The following is a 20,247-nucleotide window of genomic DNA, read 5'->3' on the forward strand; positions in this document are numbered from 1 at the left end:
ATACTCCAACTCCCACCTTGTTTGAAACCCCCGGTTCTCAGTATCCACCTTCCGTTTTGCCATTTTTGATGGGTATCTGAAAGTTAATTTTACTGTGATGCTGACGACTGCTGTGCCAATAAATATTGAAATGAAGCAGCCTACTGCTCGGTGCGTCACCTTTGCATTGTGGGAAATGTAGTATTGGTGCGTGTAAAAGATCTGCGGGCTGCCGGCTTGCTGCGGGCCGGTTCTAATAATAAATCAAGATCATCCCAGGGGCCGTAAAAAACCTTCTTGCGGGCCGGATGTGGCCCGCGGGCCTTGACTCTGACATATGTGCTCTAAACCTTTGGCCACGGCTGTAGTATAGCACTTATTATAAGGTGTAATGTGGCACGGCATTAAAAACTATAGTCATTGTATACTAACAGTATTTTAAGATTAGTATCATTTTTCTCACCTTTTATAAATAAAGGATAAGTTAATTCATCTAAAAGTAATGTTACTAATAAAGAGATATATTGGGGGTAAGGCCCTGCTATAGACTAGTGTCCTGTCCAGGGGGTGTACTGTACATCAAGCTGCCTCACCATACAGAAACTGGAGATAGACTAGTGTCCTGTCCAGGGGGTTTTACAGTACATCAAGCTGCCTCACCCTACAGAAACAGGAGATAGACTAGTGTCCTGTCCAGGGGGTGTACTGTACATCAAGCTGCCTCACCATACAGAAACAGGAGATAGACTAGTGTCCTGTCCAGGGGGTGTACTGTACATCAAGCTGCCTCACCCTACAGAAACAGGAGATAGACTAGTGTCCTGTCCAGGGGGTTTTACAGTACATCAAGCTGCCTCACCATACAGAAACAGGAGGCTTCTGCCATATGAACGGTTTCGGCTCGTGGAAGGCTACTTACTAATGTTACTAATAGAGTTATTCTGTTTTGTAATAAAGGTGGGCTGTCCAGTGCTTGCCCTGGAGGTGCTCTCTAAGATCCCCAAGGTGACCAAGAAGACAGTCTCCTCGTCCCCCCTAAGTAAAGGCTCTTCCATGGCCAACGTCAGCTCTAGCCTGCCCCTGGAGAATGGGAACCAGGGGGCCCTGGACTGGGCCTCTCCTGCCCCAGTTAAGGCCAATCCTGCCTGGGGTACAGAGGAGAGCTCAGCCACACTGGACTGGAGCCAACCTCTGGTCAAAGTGGAGGACGATGGACTCCAGCTGGACTGGGGAGATGATAAGAACGATGAAGATGATACTGATGGGGGTCTAACAATGAAGAAGACTGATGAGGCGACCAAAGCTGACGAGGGGTCTGGGGGGGTGAGACCACCTGGGCTTCAGAGAGAGGACTCTCAGGTAGGGCTGGCGACATCATCAATATAACCACTAGTCAGTATAACCACTAGTCAATATAATTGACTGTTGAGATTACTTTAAAAGAAAACCGAGTTGATACATAAGCTCTGTGATAGTGGAGAAAGTAGTGTTGGGAGTTCCTTGTCTGTTAACGTATCATCCAAAAAGATCATTTCATTTTTTTAACACGATAAATAATTTTCTTGTTTATTGAAAATATCTAATGTATCAGTCTAATTAAAAATATGATTTTTTCTGTAAGAATATTATATAGGTATGACACTGTTAATATAGAGTTATTATGACAGTTAAGTGCTACATATTTCCAGAACCATCTCTGCTCTCAGGGTGAGTCTGAGGTGGACGTGATCGCAGAGCAGCTGAAGTTCAGAGCGTGTCTGAAGATACTGATGACAGAGCTCAGGACGTTAGCTACGGGCTATGAGGTGGACGGAGGGAAGCTGCGCTTTCAGCTCTACAGCTGGTTAGAGAAGGAGATAGGGGCCATGCACCGCATCTGCAACTACAAGGTACACACACACACCATCTGCCACTACAAGTTACACACACACACCATCTGCCACTACAAGGTACACACACACACACCATCTGCAACTACAAGGTACACACACACACACCATCTGCCACGACAAGGTACACACACACACACACCATATGCAACTACAAGGTACACACACACCATCTGCCACTACAAGGTACACACACACCATCTGCCACTACAAGTTACACACACACACCATCTGCCACTACAAGGTACACACACACCATCTGCCACTACAAGGTACACACACACACCATCTGCCACTACAAGGTACACACACACACACCATCTGCAACTACAAGGTACACACACACCATCTGCAACTACAAGGTACACACACACACACACCATCTGCCACCACAAGGTACACACACACACACACCATCTGCAACTACAAGGTACACACACACCATCTGTCACTACAAGTTACACACACACACACCATCTGCCACTACAAGTTACACACACACACCATCTGCCATTACAAGGTACACACACACACACCATCTGCCACTACAAGGTACACACACACACACACACCATCTGTCACTACAAGGTACACACACACACACCATCTGCCACTACAAGGTACACACACACACACCATCTGCCACTACAAGTTACACACACACACCATCTGCCACTACAAGTTACACGCACACACCATCTGCCACTACAAGTTACACACATACACCATCTGCCACTACAAGTTACACACACACACACACCATCTGCCACTACAAGGTACACACATAGACCATCTGCCACTACAAGGTACACACACACCATCTGCCACTACAAGGTACACACACACCATATGCCACTACAAGGTACACACACACTGCATCTGCAACTACAAGGTACACACACACACCATATGCCACTACAAGGTACACACATAGACCATCTGCCACTACAAGGTACACACACACCATCTGCCACTACAAGGTACACACACACCATCTGCCACTACAAGGTACACACACACCATATGCCACTACAAGGTACACACACACTGCATCTGCAACTACAAGGTACACACACACACCATCTGCCACTACAAGGTACACACACACACACCATCTGCAACTACAAGGTACACACACACCATCTGCAACTACAAGGTACACACACACACACACCATCTGCCACTACAAGGTACACACACACACACCATCTGCAACTACAAGGTACACACACACCATCTGCCACTACAAGTTACACACACACACACCATCTGCCACTACAAGTTACACACACACACCATCTGCCATTACAAGGTACACACACACACACCATCTGCCACTACAAGGTACACACACACACACACCATCTGCCACTACAAGGTACACACACACACACCATCTGCCACTACAAGGTACACACACACACACCATCTGCCACTACAAGTTACACACACACACCATCTGCCACTACAAGTTACACGCACACACCATCTGCCACTACAAGTTACACACATACACCATCTGCCACTACAAGTTACACACACACCATCTGCCACTACAAGGTACACACATAGACCATCTGCCACTACAAGGTACACACACACCATCTGCCACTACAAGGTACACACACACACCATCTGCCACTACAAGGTACACACACCATCTGCCACTACAAGGTACACACACACACACCATCTGCAACTACAAGGTACACACACACCATCTGCCACTACAAGTTACACACACACACACCATCTGCCACTACAAGTTACACACACACACCATCTGCCATTACAAGGTACACACACACACACCATCTGCCACTACAAGGTACACACACACACACACACCATCTGCCACTACAAGGTACACACACACACACCATCTGCCACTACAAGGTACACACACACACACCGTCTGCCACTACAAGTTACACACACACACCATCTGCCACTACAAGGTACACACACACACACCATCTGCCACTACAAGTTACACACACACACCATCTGCCACTACAAGTTACACACACACACCATCTGCCACTACAAGTTACATACACACACCATCTGCCACTACAAGTTACACACACACACCATCTGCCACTACAAGTTACACACACACACCATCTGCCACTACAAGTTACACACACACACCATCTGCCACTACAAGTTACACGCACACACCATCTGCCACTACAAGTTACACACATACACCATCTGCCACTACAAGTTACACACACACCATCTGCCACTACAAGGTACACACATAGACCATCTGCCACTACAAGGTACACACACACCATCTGCCACTACAAGGTACACACACACACCATCTGCCACTACAAGGTACACACACCATCTGCCACTACAAGGTACACACACACACACCATCTGCAACTACAAGGTACACACACACCATCTGCCACTACAAGTTACACACACACACACCATCTGCCACTACAAGTTACACACACACACCATCTGCCATTACAAGGTACACACACACACACCATCTGCCACTACAAGGTACACACACACACACACACCATCTGCCACTACAAGGTACACACACACACACCATCTGCCACTACAAGGTACACACACACACACCGTCTGCCACTACAAGTTACACACACACACCATCTGCCACTACAAGGTACACACACACACACCATCTGCCACTACAAGTTACACACACACACCATCTGCCACTACAAGTTACACACACACACCATCTGCCACTACAAGTTACATACACACACCATCTGCCACTACAAGTTACACACACACACCATCTGCCACTACAAGTTACACACACACACCATCTGCCACTACAAGGTACACACACACACCATCTGCCACTACAAGGTACACACACACCATCTGCCACTACAAGGTACACACACACCATATGCCACTACAAGGTACACATACACACCATATGCCACTACAAGGTACACACACACTGCATCTGCCACTACAAGGTACACAGACACATCTGCCACTACAAGGTACACACACCATCTGCAACTACAAGGTACACACACACCATCTGCCACTGCAAGGTACACACACACCATCTGCCACTGCAAGGTACACACACACTGCATCTGCAACTACAACGTACACACACACACACACACACACACACACACACTGCATCTGCAACTACAAGGTACACACACACACACACACACACACACACACTGCATCTGCAACTACAAGGTACACACACACACACACTGCATCTGCCACTACAAGGTACACAGCTCCCTTTAAAGGACACTCAGAGGGTTGCACATTTCTGCTAACTTTCCCAAAATGTCAGTTTACTTCCTGAATTGACTGTATTGAAATGTAATTGACCCCAACCATGTCACCTACTAGATCCTAACCACCACGTCTCATCAGACATACTGTACCAGAACTGGATAGAGTTTAATTAAACAGTATTACCTGTAACTGTTACTGCTACAGTACCAGAACAGCTTCAAGATCAAACCCTCTGTCCTCTTTTCTTCTTCAGGTGACGGGGAAGGAGGAGAGCCAGGAGCTGGAGAGATGGGAGGATGGAGGAGGAGTAGAGGACGTGTTTGAGGAGTCCCTGGGGGGTGGCGGGGGTACGGAGGCAGGGGCGTATGAGCGCCACCAGCTGGGGCGTAGGCGTCTCGCAGCCAAGCAGCTTCATGCTGAGAGGAGGAAGGCGTGGCTGAGGAAGAACCAGGCTCTGCTCCGAGTCTTCCTGTCCTACTGCAGCCTGCACGGAGCCAAGGGAGGGGGGGTCACCTCGGTACGCATGGAGCTCATCTTCCTGCTGCAAGAGAGCCAACAGGTAGGTGCTGAAGAAACACACACACAGGTCAGACACACTCTCTCTCACTCTCACTCACTCTCTCTCTCTCTCTCTCCCTCCCTCCCTCCCTCCCCGTATCACCTCTGATATATTCTTGCTCTTCTCTTCCCCTTGTCTCTCCTTTCTCTTATTCTCCCCTCTCCTCCCCTCCTCCAGGAGACTACAGTGAAACAGCTTCAGTCCCCCCTGCCCCTCCCCACCACCCTCCCCCTCCTCTCAGCCAGTATCGCCACCACCAAGACAGTGATCTCCAACCCTGTCCTCCACCTTAGCAACCACATCCATGACATCCTTCACACCATCACACAGATGGAGCTGCCTCCACACCCTGACCTCATGGACGACAGGGTATGTATGGGTCTGTTAGTACGACAGGGTATGTATGGGTCTGTTAGTACGACAGGGTATGTATGGGTCTGTTAGTACGACAGGGTATGTATGGGTCTGTTAGTACGACAGGGTATGTATGGGTCTGTTAGTACGACAGGGTATGTATGGGTCTGTTAGTACGACAGGGTATGTATGGGTCTGTTAGTACGACAGGGTATGTATGGGTCTGTTAGTACGACTGGGTATGTATGGGTCTGTTAGTACGATAGGGTATGTATGGGTCTGTTAGTACGACAGCCTGGGGGTTCAAACTGATCACACATTTAAAACACACTACTAAACTGCCAACATAAATGATTGTCACAAGGAGTCTTCATTCAAAGATAAATCCCCACACAGCAGACCTTTCTGTCATAGTCTCATGCTGGCTATTCATCTAGAAATGGTTTGTTCCTCCATGAGATGAGATGAGTGTAGTTTGTCTCTCATCTCTCCAGGTGAATCTCCTGCACACCCTGGCTGCCTCTCTGTCTGCCTGCATCTATCAAGCCCTGTGTGACAGCCATAGCTACAGGTACACACACACACACACACGTTTTGATGACCTATAGTTTGAGTTCATACTGTCATTTCCTGTTGAGATGAATTGTCATGACTGTCTGATCCTGACCTTGGCTCTTTCCCATGGTACCTTGCAGCAGCCAGGCAGAGGCCAATCAGTTTACAGGGATGGTGTACCAGGGCCTGCTGCTGAGTGAGAGGAGACGGTTACGCACCGAGAGCATCGAGGAGCATGCTACACCCACCTCTGCCCCCGCGCAGTGGCCAGGTACACACACACCTCTGCCCCCGCGTAGTGGCCAGGTACACACACACCTCTGCCCCCGCGCAGTGGCCAGGTACACACAGCTCTGCCCCCGCGCAGTGGCCAGGTACACACCCACTTCTGCCCCCGCTCAGTGGCCAGGTACACACACACCTCTGCCCCCGCGCAGTGGCCAGGTACACACAGCTCTGCCCCCGCGCAGTGGCCAGGTACACACACACCTCTGCCCCCACACAGTGGCCAGGTACACACACAGCTCTGCCCCCGCGCAGTGGCCAGGTGTACACACACAGCTCTGCCCCCACGCAGTGGCCAGGTACACACACAGCTCTGCCCCCGCGCAGTGGCCAGGTACACACACAGCTCTGCCCCCGCGCAGTGGCCAGGTACACACACAGCTCTGCCCCACACAGTGGCCAGGTACACACACAGCTCTGCCCCCGCGCAGTGGCCAGGTACACACACAGCTCTGCCCCGCGCAGTGGCCAGGTACACACACAGCTCTGCCCCCGCGCAGTGGCCAGGTACACACACAGCTCTGCCCCCGCGCAGTGGCCAGGTACATACACAGCTCTGCCCCCGCGCAGTGGCCAGGTACACACACAGCTCTGCCCCCGCGCAGTGGCCAGGTACACACACAGCTCTGCCCCCGCGCAGTGGCCAGGTACACACACAGCTCTGCCCCCGCGCAGTGGCCAGGTACACACACAGCTCTGCCCCACACAGTGGCCAGGTACACACAGCTCTGCCCCCAAGCAGTGGCCAGGTACACACACACCTCTGCCCCCGCGCAGTGGCCAGGTACACACACACCTCTGCCCCCGCGCAGTGGCCAGGTACACACAGCTCTGCCCCCGCGCAGTGGCCAGGTACACACCCACCTCTGCCCCCGCGCAGTGGCCAGGTACACACCCACCTCTGCCCCCGCGCAGTGGCCAGGTACACACCCACCTCTGCCCCCGCGCAGTGGCCAGGTACACACACACAGCTCTGCCACCACACAGTGGCCAGGTACACACACAGCTCTGCCACCACACAGTGGCCAGGTACACACACAGCTCTGCCCCCACACAGTGGCCAGGTACACACACAGCTCTGCCACCACACAGTGGCCAGGTACACACACAGCTCTGCCAGTCACAGTAAATGAATGTCTATCAAATTATTGTCTGAGCAGACAGCTGAATGGACAACATGACTGCTATGTTTGCTGAATCTGTCAAGAGGTAGGGAAAGAGGGAAGGGGAGGGAGGACAGGGAGAGGACAAAAATAATTGAATGGAGAGAACAGACAGAGAGAGGACTGATAAAGAGGGAGAAAGAAACACAGAGAGAGAGGACAGACAGAGATGACTGACAGAAACAGAGAGACAGAGATGACTAACAGTGAGAGAGAAACAGATGGTACTCAGTAATAGCAGCTCTGTAGCCTGTGGGGAATAAAACAGGAGGAGACGCTGGGATGGATGGATGTGTCACGCCATCTCTCCACTGTTAATATGTAGCGGGAATCTTATTACAGCACGAGTCTGGTTCTGTAGTAGATAACTATCTAATAATATCATTAGATCAGTCTAATGTGGTTCTGTAGTAGATAACTATCTAATAATATCATTAGATCAGTCTAATGTGGTTCTGTAGTAGATAACTATCTAATATCATTAGATCAGTCTAATGTGGTTCTGTAGTAGATAACTATCTGATAATATCATTAGATCAGTCTAATGTGGTTCTGTAGTAGATAACTATCTAATATCATTAGATCAGTCTAATGTGGTTCTGTAGTAGATAACTATCTAATATCATTAGATCAGTCTAATGTGGTTCTGTAGTAGATAACTATCTAATAATATTATTAGATCAGTCTAATGTGGTTCTGTAGTAGATAACTATCTAATAATATCATTAGATCAGTCTAATGTGGTTCTGTAGTAGATAACTATCTAATATCATTAGATCAGTCTAATGTGGTTCTGTAGTAGATAACTATCTAATAATATCATTAGATCAGTCTAATGTGGTTCTGTAGTAGATAACTATCTAATAATATCATTAGATCAGTCTAATGTGGTTCTGTAGTAGATAACTATCTAATATCATTAGATCAGTCTAATGTGGTTCTGTAGTAGATAACTATCTAATATCATTAGATCAGTCTAATGTGGTTCTGTAGTAGATAACTATCTAATAATATCATTAGATCAGTCTAATGTGGTTCTGTAGTAGATAACTATCTAATAATATCATTAGATCAGTCTAATGCTGTTCTGTGTTGTACAAAGACATTATATTTATTCAAGCCTTCATTTGACCTATCAGTAGTGTGTTCTGTAAAAATGTAATTACATGAAATGTATTATATGAATGTCTGTCTATTTCCCTCTCTCCTCTAGGTGTGTCCTCTCTGATTGCTCTGGTTCAGTCAGCTCAGGGCGAGGATCAGCCCAAGCTCAACGTGCTGCTGTGTGAGGCTGTGGTGGCAGTTTACCTGTCCCTGCTCATCCATGGGCTGGGCATGCACGCTGGCAACGAACTGTTCCGCCTCGCTGCTCACCCCCTCAGCAACAAGATGTGGGCGGCCGTGTTTGGAGGTGGGGCTAAAATCATCATCAAACCCAAACGGAACGCCGAGATCACTCCAGGTAACTTAGTAGACCCCTCTGCTTGTAACCCCTGACCTCTCTACCTCTCTCCTCCTCTACCTCTCTCCTCCTCTACCTCTCTCCTCCTCTCTACCTCTCTCCTCCTTTCTACCTCTCTCCTCCTCTCTACCTCTCTCCTCCTCTCTACCTCCTCTCTCCTCCTCTCTACATCTCTCCTCCTCTCTACCTCTCTACCTCTCTCCTCCTCTCTACCTCTCTCCTCTCTCTACCTCCTCTCTACCTCTCTACCTCCTCTACCTCTCTCCTCCTCTACCTCTATCCTCCTCTCTTTCTCTCTCCTCTCTACCTCTCTCCTCTCTACCTCCCTCCTCCTCTCTACCTCTCTCCTCCTCTCTACCTCTCTCCTCCTCTCTACCTCTCTTTCTCTCTCTACCTCTCTTTCTCTCTATCTCTACCCCTTTCTACCTCTCGCTCCCTCTCTTTCTCTCTACCTCTCCTCCTCTCTCTCTCTCTTTCTCTCTACCTCTCCTCCTCTCTACCTCTCTCTTTCTCTTCTCTCTACCTCACTTTCTCTCTCTACCTCTTTCTCTCTCTACCTCTCTATCTCTACCCCTCTCTACCTCTCTTTCTCTCTACCTCCTTCTCTCTACCTCTCCTCCTCTACCTCTACTCCTCTATACCTCTACTCCTCTCTACCTGTACTCCTCTCTACCTCTCTCTTTCTCGCTACTTCTCTCTTTCTCTCTACCTCTCCTCCTCTACCTCTACTCCTCTATACCTCTACTCCTCTCTACCTGTACTTCTCTCTACCTCTCCTCCTCTACCTCTACTCCTCTCTACCTGTACTCCTCTCTACCTCTCTCTTTCTCACTACTTCTCTCTTTCTCTATACCTCTACTCCTCTATACCTCTACTCCTCTATACCTCTCTCAACCTCTCAACCTCTCTCCTCTACCCATTTGTTTATCCTTTGTGTTCTGTCCTCTGTTTTCTGTCTCCCCTCATCTCTCTCCTATCTGTCCCCTGTTGTAACATTCTACTTAACCTTTAACCTTTACCTCTCATTCTCTTCCCTACTCCCTCCCCCTCCCTTGTTTCACCCCCCTTTTTTTACTCATGCCTGAGGCTGGGAAATCAGACGCAAGCCCCTCCTCCCTCCCATGACTAGCCAGACATACATAACTCCTCCTCCCCTCTCCACTGTGCCAGTTGATATTGAGGCAGGTAGGCCTGAGCAGGGTCCTCCCCCCAGCCCCAGTGTCTCCCAGCCCCTCCACACTGATTCAGGGGACACAGCAGCACCTAGCTGTGAGTAACAGAGCTCCAGTGGGTTTGCAGTGCTGGGTGCAGTGATTACTACCATGCTGGTTTTGCGGTGTGGTATTGCAGTGCAGTAAATGCCACTAATGTGGTTTCCCCACTCTGTGTTACTCAGAAAGTTAGCTGGTGTTTTCTGTAAGGATACTATTCGTTGGAAGTTCATGGTTCTCTGAACGGACAGAAATACATCTCTGTCTGTCTCTGTTATTGTGTGCTGTGGTCTCATCTCATTGTATCGTGCACCTGAGTGTGTGTGTTTATGCAGGTGTGTGGGCATGTTTTCCATCTCATTGTGTCATCTCTATCTGTCTGTCACCATAGCAGCAGCAGCAGGTAAAGCTAGAACGGACTCGTCATCATCAGTGACCTCTGAACCTGACTCAGGGACTAAGGCTAAACCAGGTACTCACTGTGTTTCAGGTCTGGGTTAACTAACAGTGCATTTCCACATAACACGATAATTCGGATAGCCATGCTTGCTTTGTCCTCATGTGGGTGCTAGCAAGCAGGCTAGCAAGCAGCCAATCCAGTAGGGGTTGGAAGCTTGAGTGAACTTCGATTGGTCAATAGCGTTGGTATATCGCGGAGTATTTGCATACATTTCAGCTTTCGCCAACTTTGTTCCCGCCGTATTCATGCTCGCATCCACCAACCCTCCCCCCGACCACTTCACTTCCCTCCATTGAAAATGAATGGGCCCCCGTTGTTTCATCGCCCCCATCGTGTTATGTGGAAATGCACTGCAAGGTTTAACCAGGTACGCTCACTGTGCTTCAGGCCTGGCTTAACTAAAGCTAAACCAGGTACGCTCACTGTGCTTCAGGCCTGGCTTAACTAAAGCTAAACCAGGTACGCTCACTGTGCTTCAGGCCTGGCTTAACTAAAGCTAAACCAGGTACTCACTGTGCTTCAGGCCTGGCTTAACTAAAGCTAAACCAGGTACGCTCACTGTGCTTCAGGCCTGGCTTAACTAAAGCTAAACCAGGTACTCACTGTGCTTCAGGCCTGGCTTAACTAAAGCTAAACCAGGTACTCACTGTGCTTCAGGCCTGGCTTAACTAAAGCTAAACCAGGTACGCTCACTGTGCTTCAGGCCTGGCTTAACTAAAGCTAAACCAGGTACGCTCACTGTGCTTCAGGCCTGGCTTAACTAAAGCTAAACCAGGTACGCTCACTGTGCTTCAGGCCTGGCTTAACTAAAGCTAAACCAGGTACGCTCACTGTGCTTCAGGCCTGGCTTAACTAAAGCTAAACCAGGTACACTCACTGGGCTATAGGTCTGCCTTAACTAAAGCTAAACCAGGTACACTCACTGGGCTATAGGTCTGCCTTAACTAAGGGTAAACCAGGTACACTCACTGGGCTATAGGTCTGCCTTAACTAAGGGTAAACCAGGTACACTCACTGGGCTATAGGTCTGCCTTAACTAAGGGTAAACCAGGTACACTCACTGGGCTATAGGTCTGCCTTAACTAAGGGTAAACCAGGTACATTCACTGGGCTATAGGTCTGCCTTAACTAAGGGTAAACCAGGTACACTCACTGGGCTATAGGTCTGCCTTAACTAAGGGTAAACCAGGTACACTCACTGGGCTATAGGTCTGCCTTAACTAAGGGTAAACCAGGTACATTCACTGGGCTATAGGTCTGCCTTAACTAAGGGTAAACCAGGTACACTCACTGGGCTATAGGTCTGCCTTAACTAAGGGTAAACCAGGTACACTCACTGGGCTATAGGTCTGCCTTAACTAAGGGTAAACCAGGTACACTCACTGGGCTATAGGTCTGTTTTAACTAAGGGTAAACCAGGTACATTCACTGGGCTATAGGTCTGCCTTAACTAAGGGTAAATCAGGTACACTCACTGGGCTATAGGGCTGCCTTAACTAAGGGTAAACCAGGTACACTCACTGGGCTATAGGTCTGCCTCAACTAAGGGTAAACCAGGTACACTCACTGGGCTATAGGTCTGCCTCAACTAAGGGTAAACCAGGTACACTCACTGGGCTATAGGTCTGCCTTAACTAAGGGTAAACCAGGTACTCTAACTGGGCTAAGGGTAAACAAGGTACATGGGGCGGCAGGGTAGCCTAGTGGTTAGAGCATTGGACTAATAACCAAAAGGTTGCAAGTTCAAATCCCAAGCTGACAAGGTTACACATCTGTCGTTCTGCCCACTGTTCCTAGGCTGTCATTGAAAATAAGAATTTGTTCTTAACTGAGCCTAGTTAAATAAATGTAAAAAATATATATTTAAAAAAAAACACTAACTGGGCTGTATAGTAATGTCTGGAATGGAATGAATGGTTCCTATGTGTTTGATTCTATTCCATTATTTCCATTCCAGCCCTTACTATGAGTCGTCCTCCCCTCACCAGCCTCACCAGAATGGAATGAATGGTTCCTATGTGTTTGATTCTATTCCATTATTTCCATTCCAGCCCTTACTATGAGTCGTCCTCCCCTCACCAGCCTCCGCCTGGGTGATCTAGTGTGGATCAGTAGTATCCGTGATGGTGTACTGTAGTAACTGTGTTGTTCCTCCATTATTATGAGCCGTCCTCCTCTCACCAGCCTCCACTGCCTGGGTGATCTAGTGTGGATCAGTAGTATCCGTGATGGTGTACTGTAGTAACTGTGTTGTTCCTCCATTATTATGAGCCGTCCTCCCCTCACCAGCCTCCACTGCCTCTGTGATCTAGTGTGGATCAGTAGTATCCGTGATGGTGTACTGTAGTAACTGTGTTGTTCCTCCATTATTATGAGCCGTCCTCCCCTCACCAGCCTCCACTGCCTCTGTGATCTAGTGTGGATCAGTAGTATCCGTGATGGTGTACTGTAGTAACTGTGTTGTTCCTCCATTAGTATGTTAGTTACTAGCATGTGATTGTGGTATTGGAGTTAGGTGCTTGATGAAAGCAACACAACTGTAATTCAACATATTTATTATTACTTATTAGTTGTGACGGTAGACAAACTAATTCTGAATATCAGTTCTTCTGAATACTGTTTTGGAACCAACCTGTAGTGATCAGACATTATTAGCAGATTGTGTTAAATAAATCAATGTGCTTTTGTGTTCACATTTAGACTTGATAACTTTTCTTTGAAGTCAAGTGTTCTTTCAGGATGTGGGTGAAAGGGGAGGAGTGGAGAAGTGGGGAGAGGAGAAGAGGCTGGTGGGGGAGGATGTGGAGAGGAGAGAACAGTGGAAAGGAGAGGAGGGAAAGAGGCTGGTGGGAGAGGATGTGGAGAGGAGAGAACAGAGGAAAGGAGAGGAGGAAAAGAGGCTGGTGGGAGAGGATGTGGATAGGAGAGAACAGAGGAAAGGAGAGGAGGAAAAGAGGCTGGTGGGAGAGGATGTGGAGAGGAGAGAACAGAGGAAAGGACAGGAGGGGAGAGAAGGGTGGAGGAGAAGAGGCTGGTTTTGGGAGGATGTGGAGAGAACAGAGGAAAGGAGAGGAGGAAAAGAGGCTGGTGGGGGAGGATGTGGAGAGGAGAGAACAGAGGAAAAGAGAGGAGAGGAGGGGAGAGAAGGGTGGAGGAGAAGAGGCTGGTTTTGGGAGGATGTGGAGAGAACAGAGGAAAGGAGAGGAGGAAAAGAGGCTGGTGGGGGAGGATGTGGAGAGGAGAGAACAGAGGAAATGAGAGGAGGGGAGAGAAGGGTGGAGGAGAAGAGTTGAGAGAAGAATGCTTTATTTCAAAATGCCAAGTAGTCTATAAGACTCAGCTCTGTAAAAAGTACTGCTACCTTGTCTGCCACACACACACACACACACACACACACACACACACACACACACACCCCCACCCACCCACCCACCCTCTGGAGAGCTGAGATATAAGGGTCCTTGGTCTCTCTCTGTTGTATACCAGGTCACAAGCCATGCAGATTACCCTCAAGGACTCAAAAGCCTTTCAACCAGCAGACAGACGTTGATTAGAATATTATTAGAAACCTCTGGTCATATAACCATTCATAACCATTCATAACCATTCTAACCAGTCTCATCATGATATATAGTATAATGAGTTATTGTGATCACCTTGACTGTATTGTCTTGTAGTCTGACGTGTGTGTGTGTGTTGTACGTGTGTCTGTTGTACGTGTGTGTGTGTGTGTTGTACGTGTGTGTGTGTCTTGTACGTGTGTGTGTGTCTTGTACGTGTGTGTTTTTGTGTGTGTGTTGAACGCGTGTGTGTGTGTTGAACGCGTGTGTGTGTGTTGAACGCGTGTGTGTGTGTTGAACGTGTGTGTGTGTGTGTGTGTGTGTGTTGTACATGTGTGTGTGTGTGTGTGTGTGTGTGTGTGTGTTGTACGTGTGTGTGTCTTGTGTGCGTCTTACGCTGTTGTCTTGGTTTGTCTCTCGTCTCAGTGGTTCCAGAGATAGTCACCCAGGATAACGGTCCAGGTTTGTGTTAAAACGTCTGTGTCTGTCGTGTCCGCTCTCCTCTGTATGTGTTTCTGTGTCTCTCCATGTCTTGGGCCCAGAGTTTACCATAACCATGTGACCTGACCAGGAAGACGCTGGGCCCAAACGCTAACACAGATGCTGTGCAGGGTTGCTGGAGTCAATAATCAGTTCAGTCAATTCAGTTAGTTCCCTGAATTGAAATGGAATTGAGCCTAAACCCTGGTGCTGTGCCTTCCACCTGTACCCCCTAACCTCTCCTGGGCTCTACTGGGTGATGAAGACGATGATGCGTGATCAACTCCTCTTCATCTCTTACAAGGCAGCAGTCATGTAAAAATGTTTCTATAAAAAAAAACATATGTACTAACAATCTCTCTCCCACACCCACCATCCCCTCCTCTAGCCGTGCCAGCCCCTCCCCCGGCAGAGGATGTGGATCGACTCAGACGACGGTTTAATATGAGGATGCTGGTTCCTGGTCGTCCAGTAAAGGAGGTCCCTGCCACCCCCCCTCCCGTCCCTGCAGAGAGACCCGCCTACAGGGAGAAGTTCATTCCTCCAGAGCTCAGCATGTGGGACTACTTTGTGGCCAAAGTAAGGCGTGATGCTGCTCCGCACAACACCACTATATACATACGCTCACTGACAAACCATTTGTTGGTACATACAGTCATTAAAACATCAAAATAGACACAAACAAATAAGCTCTCCTTTCTCTCTCCTCCTCCCTCTCCTCCTCCCTCTCCCCCCCAGCCCTTCCTGCCCCTGTCAGACAGTGGAGCTCTGTATGACTCAGATGAGAGCGGAGAGGAGGATGATGACGACGATGATGATGATGCCTTCCTCTCTGACACACAGATGACTGAACACTCTGACCCCAACTCATACAGGTGTGTCATTGTTGTGCCTTTTCCTACTTGACATCTAAGTAGAGTTCAGCTGTGGACAGCCCTTTGTATTGGGCCATGGTACACTGATTGTTCAGAGTATTTTCTACTAAGATTCAACACCCTGCCATCTTACCTGTAATGTCATGGTATGCTCTCTCTCTTCTCTCTACTCTCTCTCCTCTCTCTCTCTTCTCTCTCCTCTCTCTCTCTTCTCTCTCCTCTCTCTTCTCTCTCCTCTCTCTCTTCTCTCTACTCTCTCTCTTCTCTCTCTACTCTCTCTCATCTCTCTCTTCTCTCTACTCTCTCTCTACTCTCTCTCTACTCTCTCTCTACTCTCTCTCTACTCTCTCTCTACTCTCTCTACTCTCTCTACTCTCTCTCTCCTCTCTCTCTCCTCTCTCTCTCCTCTCTCTCTCTCTCCTCTCTCTCTCTCCTCTCTCTCTCCTCTCTCTCCTCTCTCTCTCTCCTCTCTCCTATATCTCTCCTCTCTCCTCTCTCTCTCTCCTCTCTCTCCTCTCTCCTCTCTCTCCTCTCTCTCCTCTCTCTCTCTCCTCTCTTCTGTCTCCTCTCTTCTCTCTCTTTTCTCTCTCTCCTCTCTCCTCTCTCTCTCCTCTCTCTCTCCCCTCTCTCTCCCCTCTCTCTCCCCTCTCTCTCCTCTCTCTGTCTCTGTGTGTAGTTGGTCTCTGATCCGTCTGGTCATGGTGAAACTGGCTCTACATAACGTCAAGACCTTCCTCCCTCTCACTGGACTGGACTTCACAGGTACACACAAACACACACACACTAGGGTTGAATGGCAGGAAACCGTTTACCGGGATTTACTGCTCAAAACCACTCCATTTCCCGGGATAAATAACTGCGAGAAACTGGTAAATGATAATAAATTATTTATATGAACAGCAAGAAGTGAAATGGAAATGTTAAATTATATGTGATGTCAGACAGCCCATCTCAGGGTGGGGACAGAGAGCCCATCTCAGGGTGGGGACAGAGAGCCCATCTCAGGGTGGGGACAGAGAGCCCATCTAAGGGTGGGGACAGAGAGCCCATCTCAGGGTGGGGACAGAGAGCCCATCTCAGGGTGGGGACAGAGAGCCCATCTCAGGGTGGGGACAGAGAGCCCATCTCAGGGTGGGGACAGAGAGCCCATCTCAGGGTGGGGACAGAGAGCCCATCTCAGGGTGGGGACAGAGAGCCCGTCTCAGGGTGGGGACAGAGAGCCCATCTCAGGGTGGGGGCAGAGAGACCATCTCAGGGTGGGGACAGTTCAGAATGCATGTAGACCTATCATCTCATCATGGTAACTTGTTTTCTTGTGACAGGAAGGCCTGTATTTTCTGCAGCATAGTCTATATTACAGTAATATAAAACCAAGTGTTGTCTAATATACCCAACTCCATCTGGCTTTCAGGGGTCACCTTATTTCTTAATTGTAAAGATATATATTTTTTATTGTAGCCGCAGAGTTTTAAAACAGTCTGTCACTCGAATATCGTTGCTTTAAATCAGTGCCTGACCGAGCACTCTGTCTTTCTCTCTCTCCATCAACTCCATTCAAATTGCATCCAAAATAGATCATCCTGTTTGTTCTAGATTGTTCTTTATATATAGATGTCCTAGCCCACTTCTTTCAGGTAATACATTCAATGCAGTATTAGTCTTATATTTAGCAAATTAATTATGGGTTATGCATAATAAGCTTCTAATGAATAGCCTCTTGTCTCTTGCTCAGTACGCACACACCTGTGCTCCGCTGGCCTCTCTCCCTAAATAACGCTCCTTAGCTCTTGGAGTCTCATGCAGGAAAAGATACAGTAGAATAGTTTGTTGGACATTATTATATTTTTGCGTTTCTTATGCCAATAGACTATCAGAAGAGGGACACAAGCTCTTGTTTGCTGAATGTTAAATACAGCAGCCAATAGAACAAACAGGTAGTTTGAAAGAAGAGTGAACTCACGATGGTGGTAGGTTATAACAGTTATTTATTCAGACCCATAACCATTCAATCTTCATGAAGAGAAGTGAAAGCCTTCTGCATCTAATTCTGGTCCTATATTATTCAATGATGTCTTTAGAATGATGAAGATAAGGACAACAAAACGTAATTCATTGAACTGTTGAAAGAGAGGAAGGAATGAAGCAACAATAGAGAAAGAGGAGGTTAGCTAGTAACATTAGGGGAAATATTATGAAAGGTCAGCCTACTAATTATACAAATAGGCCCTATTCAATTTCAGAATTCAAATCTAATTTGCTAGCCTGTAGCAACTTTGTAGGCTGCATGTGCTGCACCAGAATCACATGATCTCTCCCTGCTTTATCATGGTTTGAATGAGGTGAGTAAAACCAGTTCATAATCAGTATAATACAATGCAGTACAGGAATACAGATTAACCTACTGGAGCTAGGTTCATTTATTTAGTCAAGAGAGCATATAGCTAGCTACATCTATGGGCTTTTATGTTTTTCTGTCGTGTGTAATGTGCAGTAGACTATATCATATATGTATTGGATAAGGGCACCATCATTTGGGCTTTTTTGGGCTTGGGCTCAGTAAATGTCTTTAATGTAGGGCTCAGTAAATGTCTTTAATGTAGGGCTCAGTAAATGTCTTTAATGTAGGGCTCAGTAAATGTCTTTAATGTAGGGCTCAGTAAATGTCTTTAATGTAGGGCTCAGTAAATGTCTTTAATGTAGGGCTCAGTAAATGTCTTTAATGTAGGGCTCAGTAAATGTCTTTAATGTGTAGGGCTCAGTAAATGTCTTTAATGTAGGGCTCAGTAAATGTCTATTGTGTAGGGCTCAGTAAATGTCTAATGTGTAAGGCTCAGTAAATGTCTTTAATGTAGGGCTCAGTAAATGTCTTTAATGTAGGGCTCAGTAAATGTCTAATGTGTAAGGCTCAGTAAATGTCTAATGTGTAAGGCTCATTAAATGTCTTTAATGTAGGGCTCAGTAAATGTCTTTAATGTAGGGCTCAGTAAATGTCTAATGTGTAGGGCTCAGTAAATGTCTAATGTGTAAGGCTCAGTAAATGTATTTAATGTAGGGCTCAGTAAATGTCTTTAATGTAGGGCTCAGTAAATGTCTTTAATGTAGGGCTCAGTAAATGTCTTTAATGTAGGGCTCAGTAAATGTCTTTAATGTAGGGCTCAGTAAATGTCTTTAATGTAGGGCTCAGTAAATGTCTTTAATGTAGGGCTCAGTAAATGTCTTTAATGTGTAGGGCTCAGTAAATGTCTTTAATGTAGGGCTCAGTAAATGTCTTTAATGTAGGGCTCATCAGGCTCAGGTAGCATCAGGGTTGAATTTTGGATCAAAGCTCTAATTACATCCAGACAGGCCTATTTATATACTTTATAATGCTTTTGAATGACACTTCCAGTTTTGAAGGGATATTCCGTGTACCCCGGGAGAAAAGTGAATTATTCTGGGGATGGAACAATTGTAATATACCGGGAAAATATTCAACACTCACTCACTCACTCACTCTCACCCACTCACCCACTCACTCACTCACTCACTCACTCACTCACTCACTCACTCACTCACTCACTCTCTAGAGCGGCGCAACCAAAACAGTTTTTCTTTCTGTTATCGTCCTATCCTCCCTCCATCAGACCTGCCGGTGACATCTCCTCTGGGGAATGCTGTGCTGAAGACACTAGAGAACTGGGAGACCCAACTCCAGGAGAGGATGAACAAGTTTGATGGTCCTCCTCCCAACTACATCAACACCTACCCCACTGACCTCAGCACAGGAGGGGGGCCCGCCATACTGAGACACAAGGCCATGCTGGAGCCTGACAACACACCTTTCAAGTGGGTATTATTCACACACACACACACACACACACAGATACATAGACTACACACACACACAGATACATATACTACACAGATACATAGACTACACACACAGATACATAGACCACACACACACACACACACACACACACACACACACACACACACACACACACACACACACACACACACAGAGAGATACATAGACTACACACACTCACACACAGATACATAGACCACAAACAGATACATAGACCATACACAGATATATAGACTACACACAGATACATAGACTACACACACACACACACACACACACAGAGAGAGATCCA

At 47.4% G+C, this 20,247-nt stretch overlaps 1 protein-coding gene across 1 annotated transcript in view; it reads left to right on the forward strand.

Annotated features, from left to right (window-relative positions):
• Positions 1-936: 936 nt before the first annotated feature.
• Positions 937-20,247, forward strand: part of LOC139403848 (dmX-like protein 2) — a gene marked incomplete at its 5' end in the record, with an annotated part of 40,099 nt that continues 20,788 nt past the window's right edge. The window contains 11 exons of the mRNA XM_071147002.1: positions 937-1,338; positions 1,686-1,868; positions 5,395-5,700; positions 5,878-6,069; positions 6,549-6,625; positions 6,750-6,880; positions 9,271-9,519; positions 15,619-15,809; positions 15,969-16,105; positions 16,782-16,867; positions 19,729-19,930. Of these exons, the coding sequence (XP_071003103.1) occupies positions 937-1,338; positions 1,686-1,868; positions 5,395-5,700; positions 5,878-6,069; positions 6,549-6,625; positions 6,750-6,880; positions 9,271-9,519; positions 15,619-15,809; positions 15,969-16,105; positions 16,782-16,867; positions 19,729-19,930 (2,156 nt within the window). The remainder of the gene's footprint in view (positions 1,339-1,685; positions 1,869-5,394; positions 5,701-5,877; positions 6,070-6,548; positions 6,626-6,749; positions 6,881-9,270; positions 9,520-15,618; positions 15,810-15,968; positions 16,106-16,781; positions 16,868-19,728; positions 19,931-20,247) is intronic.

The sequence above is a fragment of the Oncorhynchus clarkii genome, unplaced genomic scaffold (genome assembly GCF_045791955.1).
Source record: "Oncorhynchus clarkii lewisi isolate Uvic-CL-2024 unplaced genomic scaffold, UVic_Ocla_1.0 unplaced_contig_3728_pilon_pilon, whole genome shotgun sequence".
NCBI lineage: Eukaryota > Metazoa > Chordata > Actinopteri > Salmoniformes > Salmonidae > Oncorhynchus > Oncorhynchus clarkii.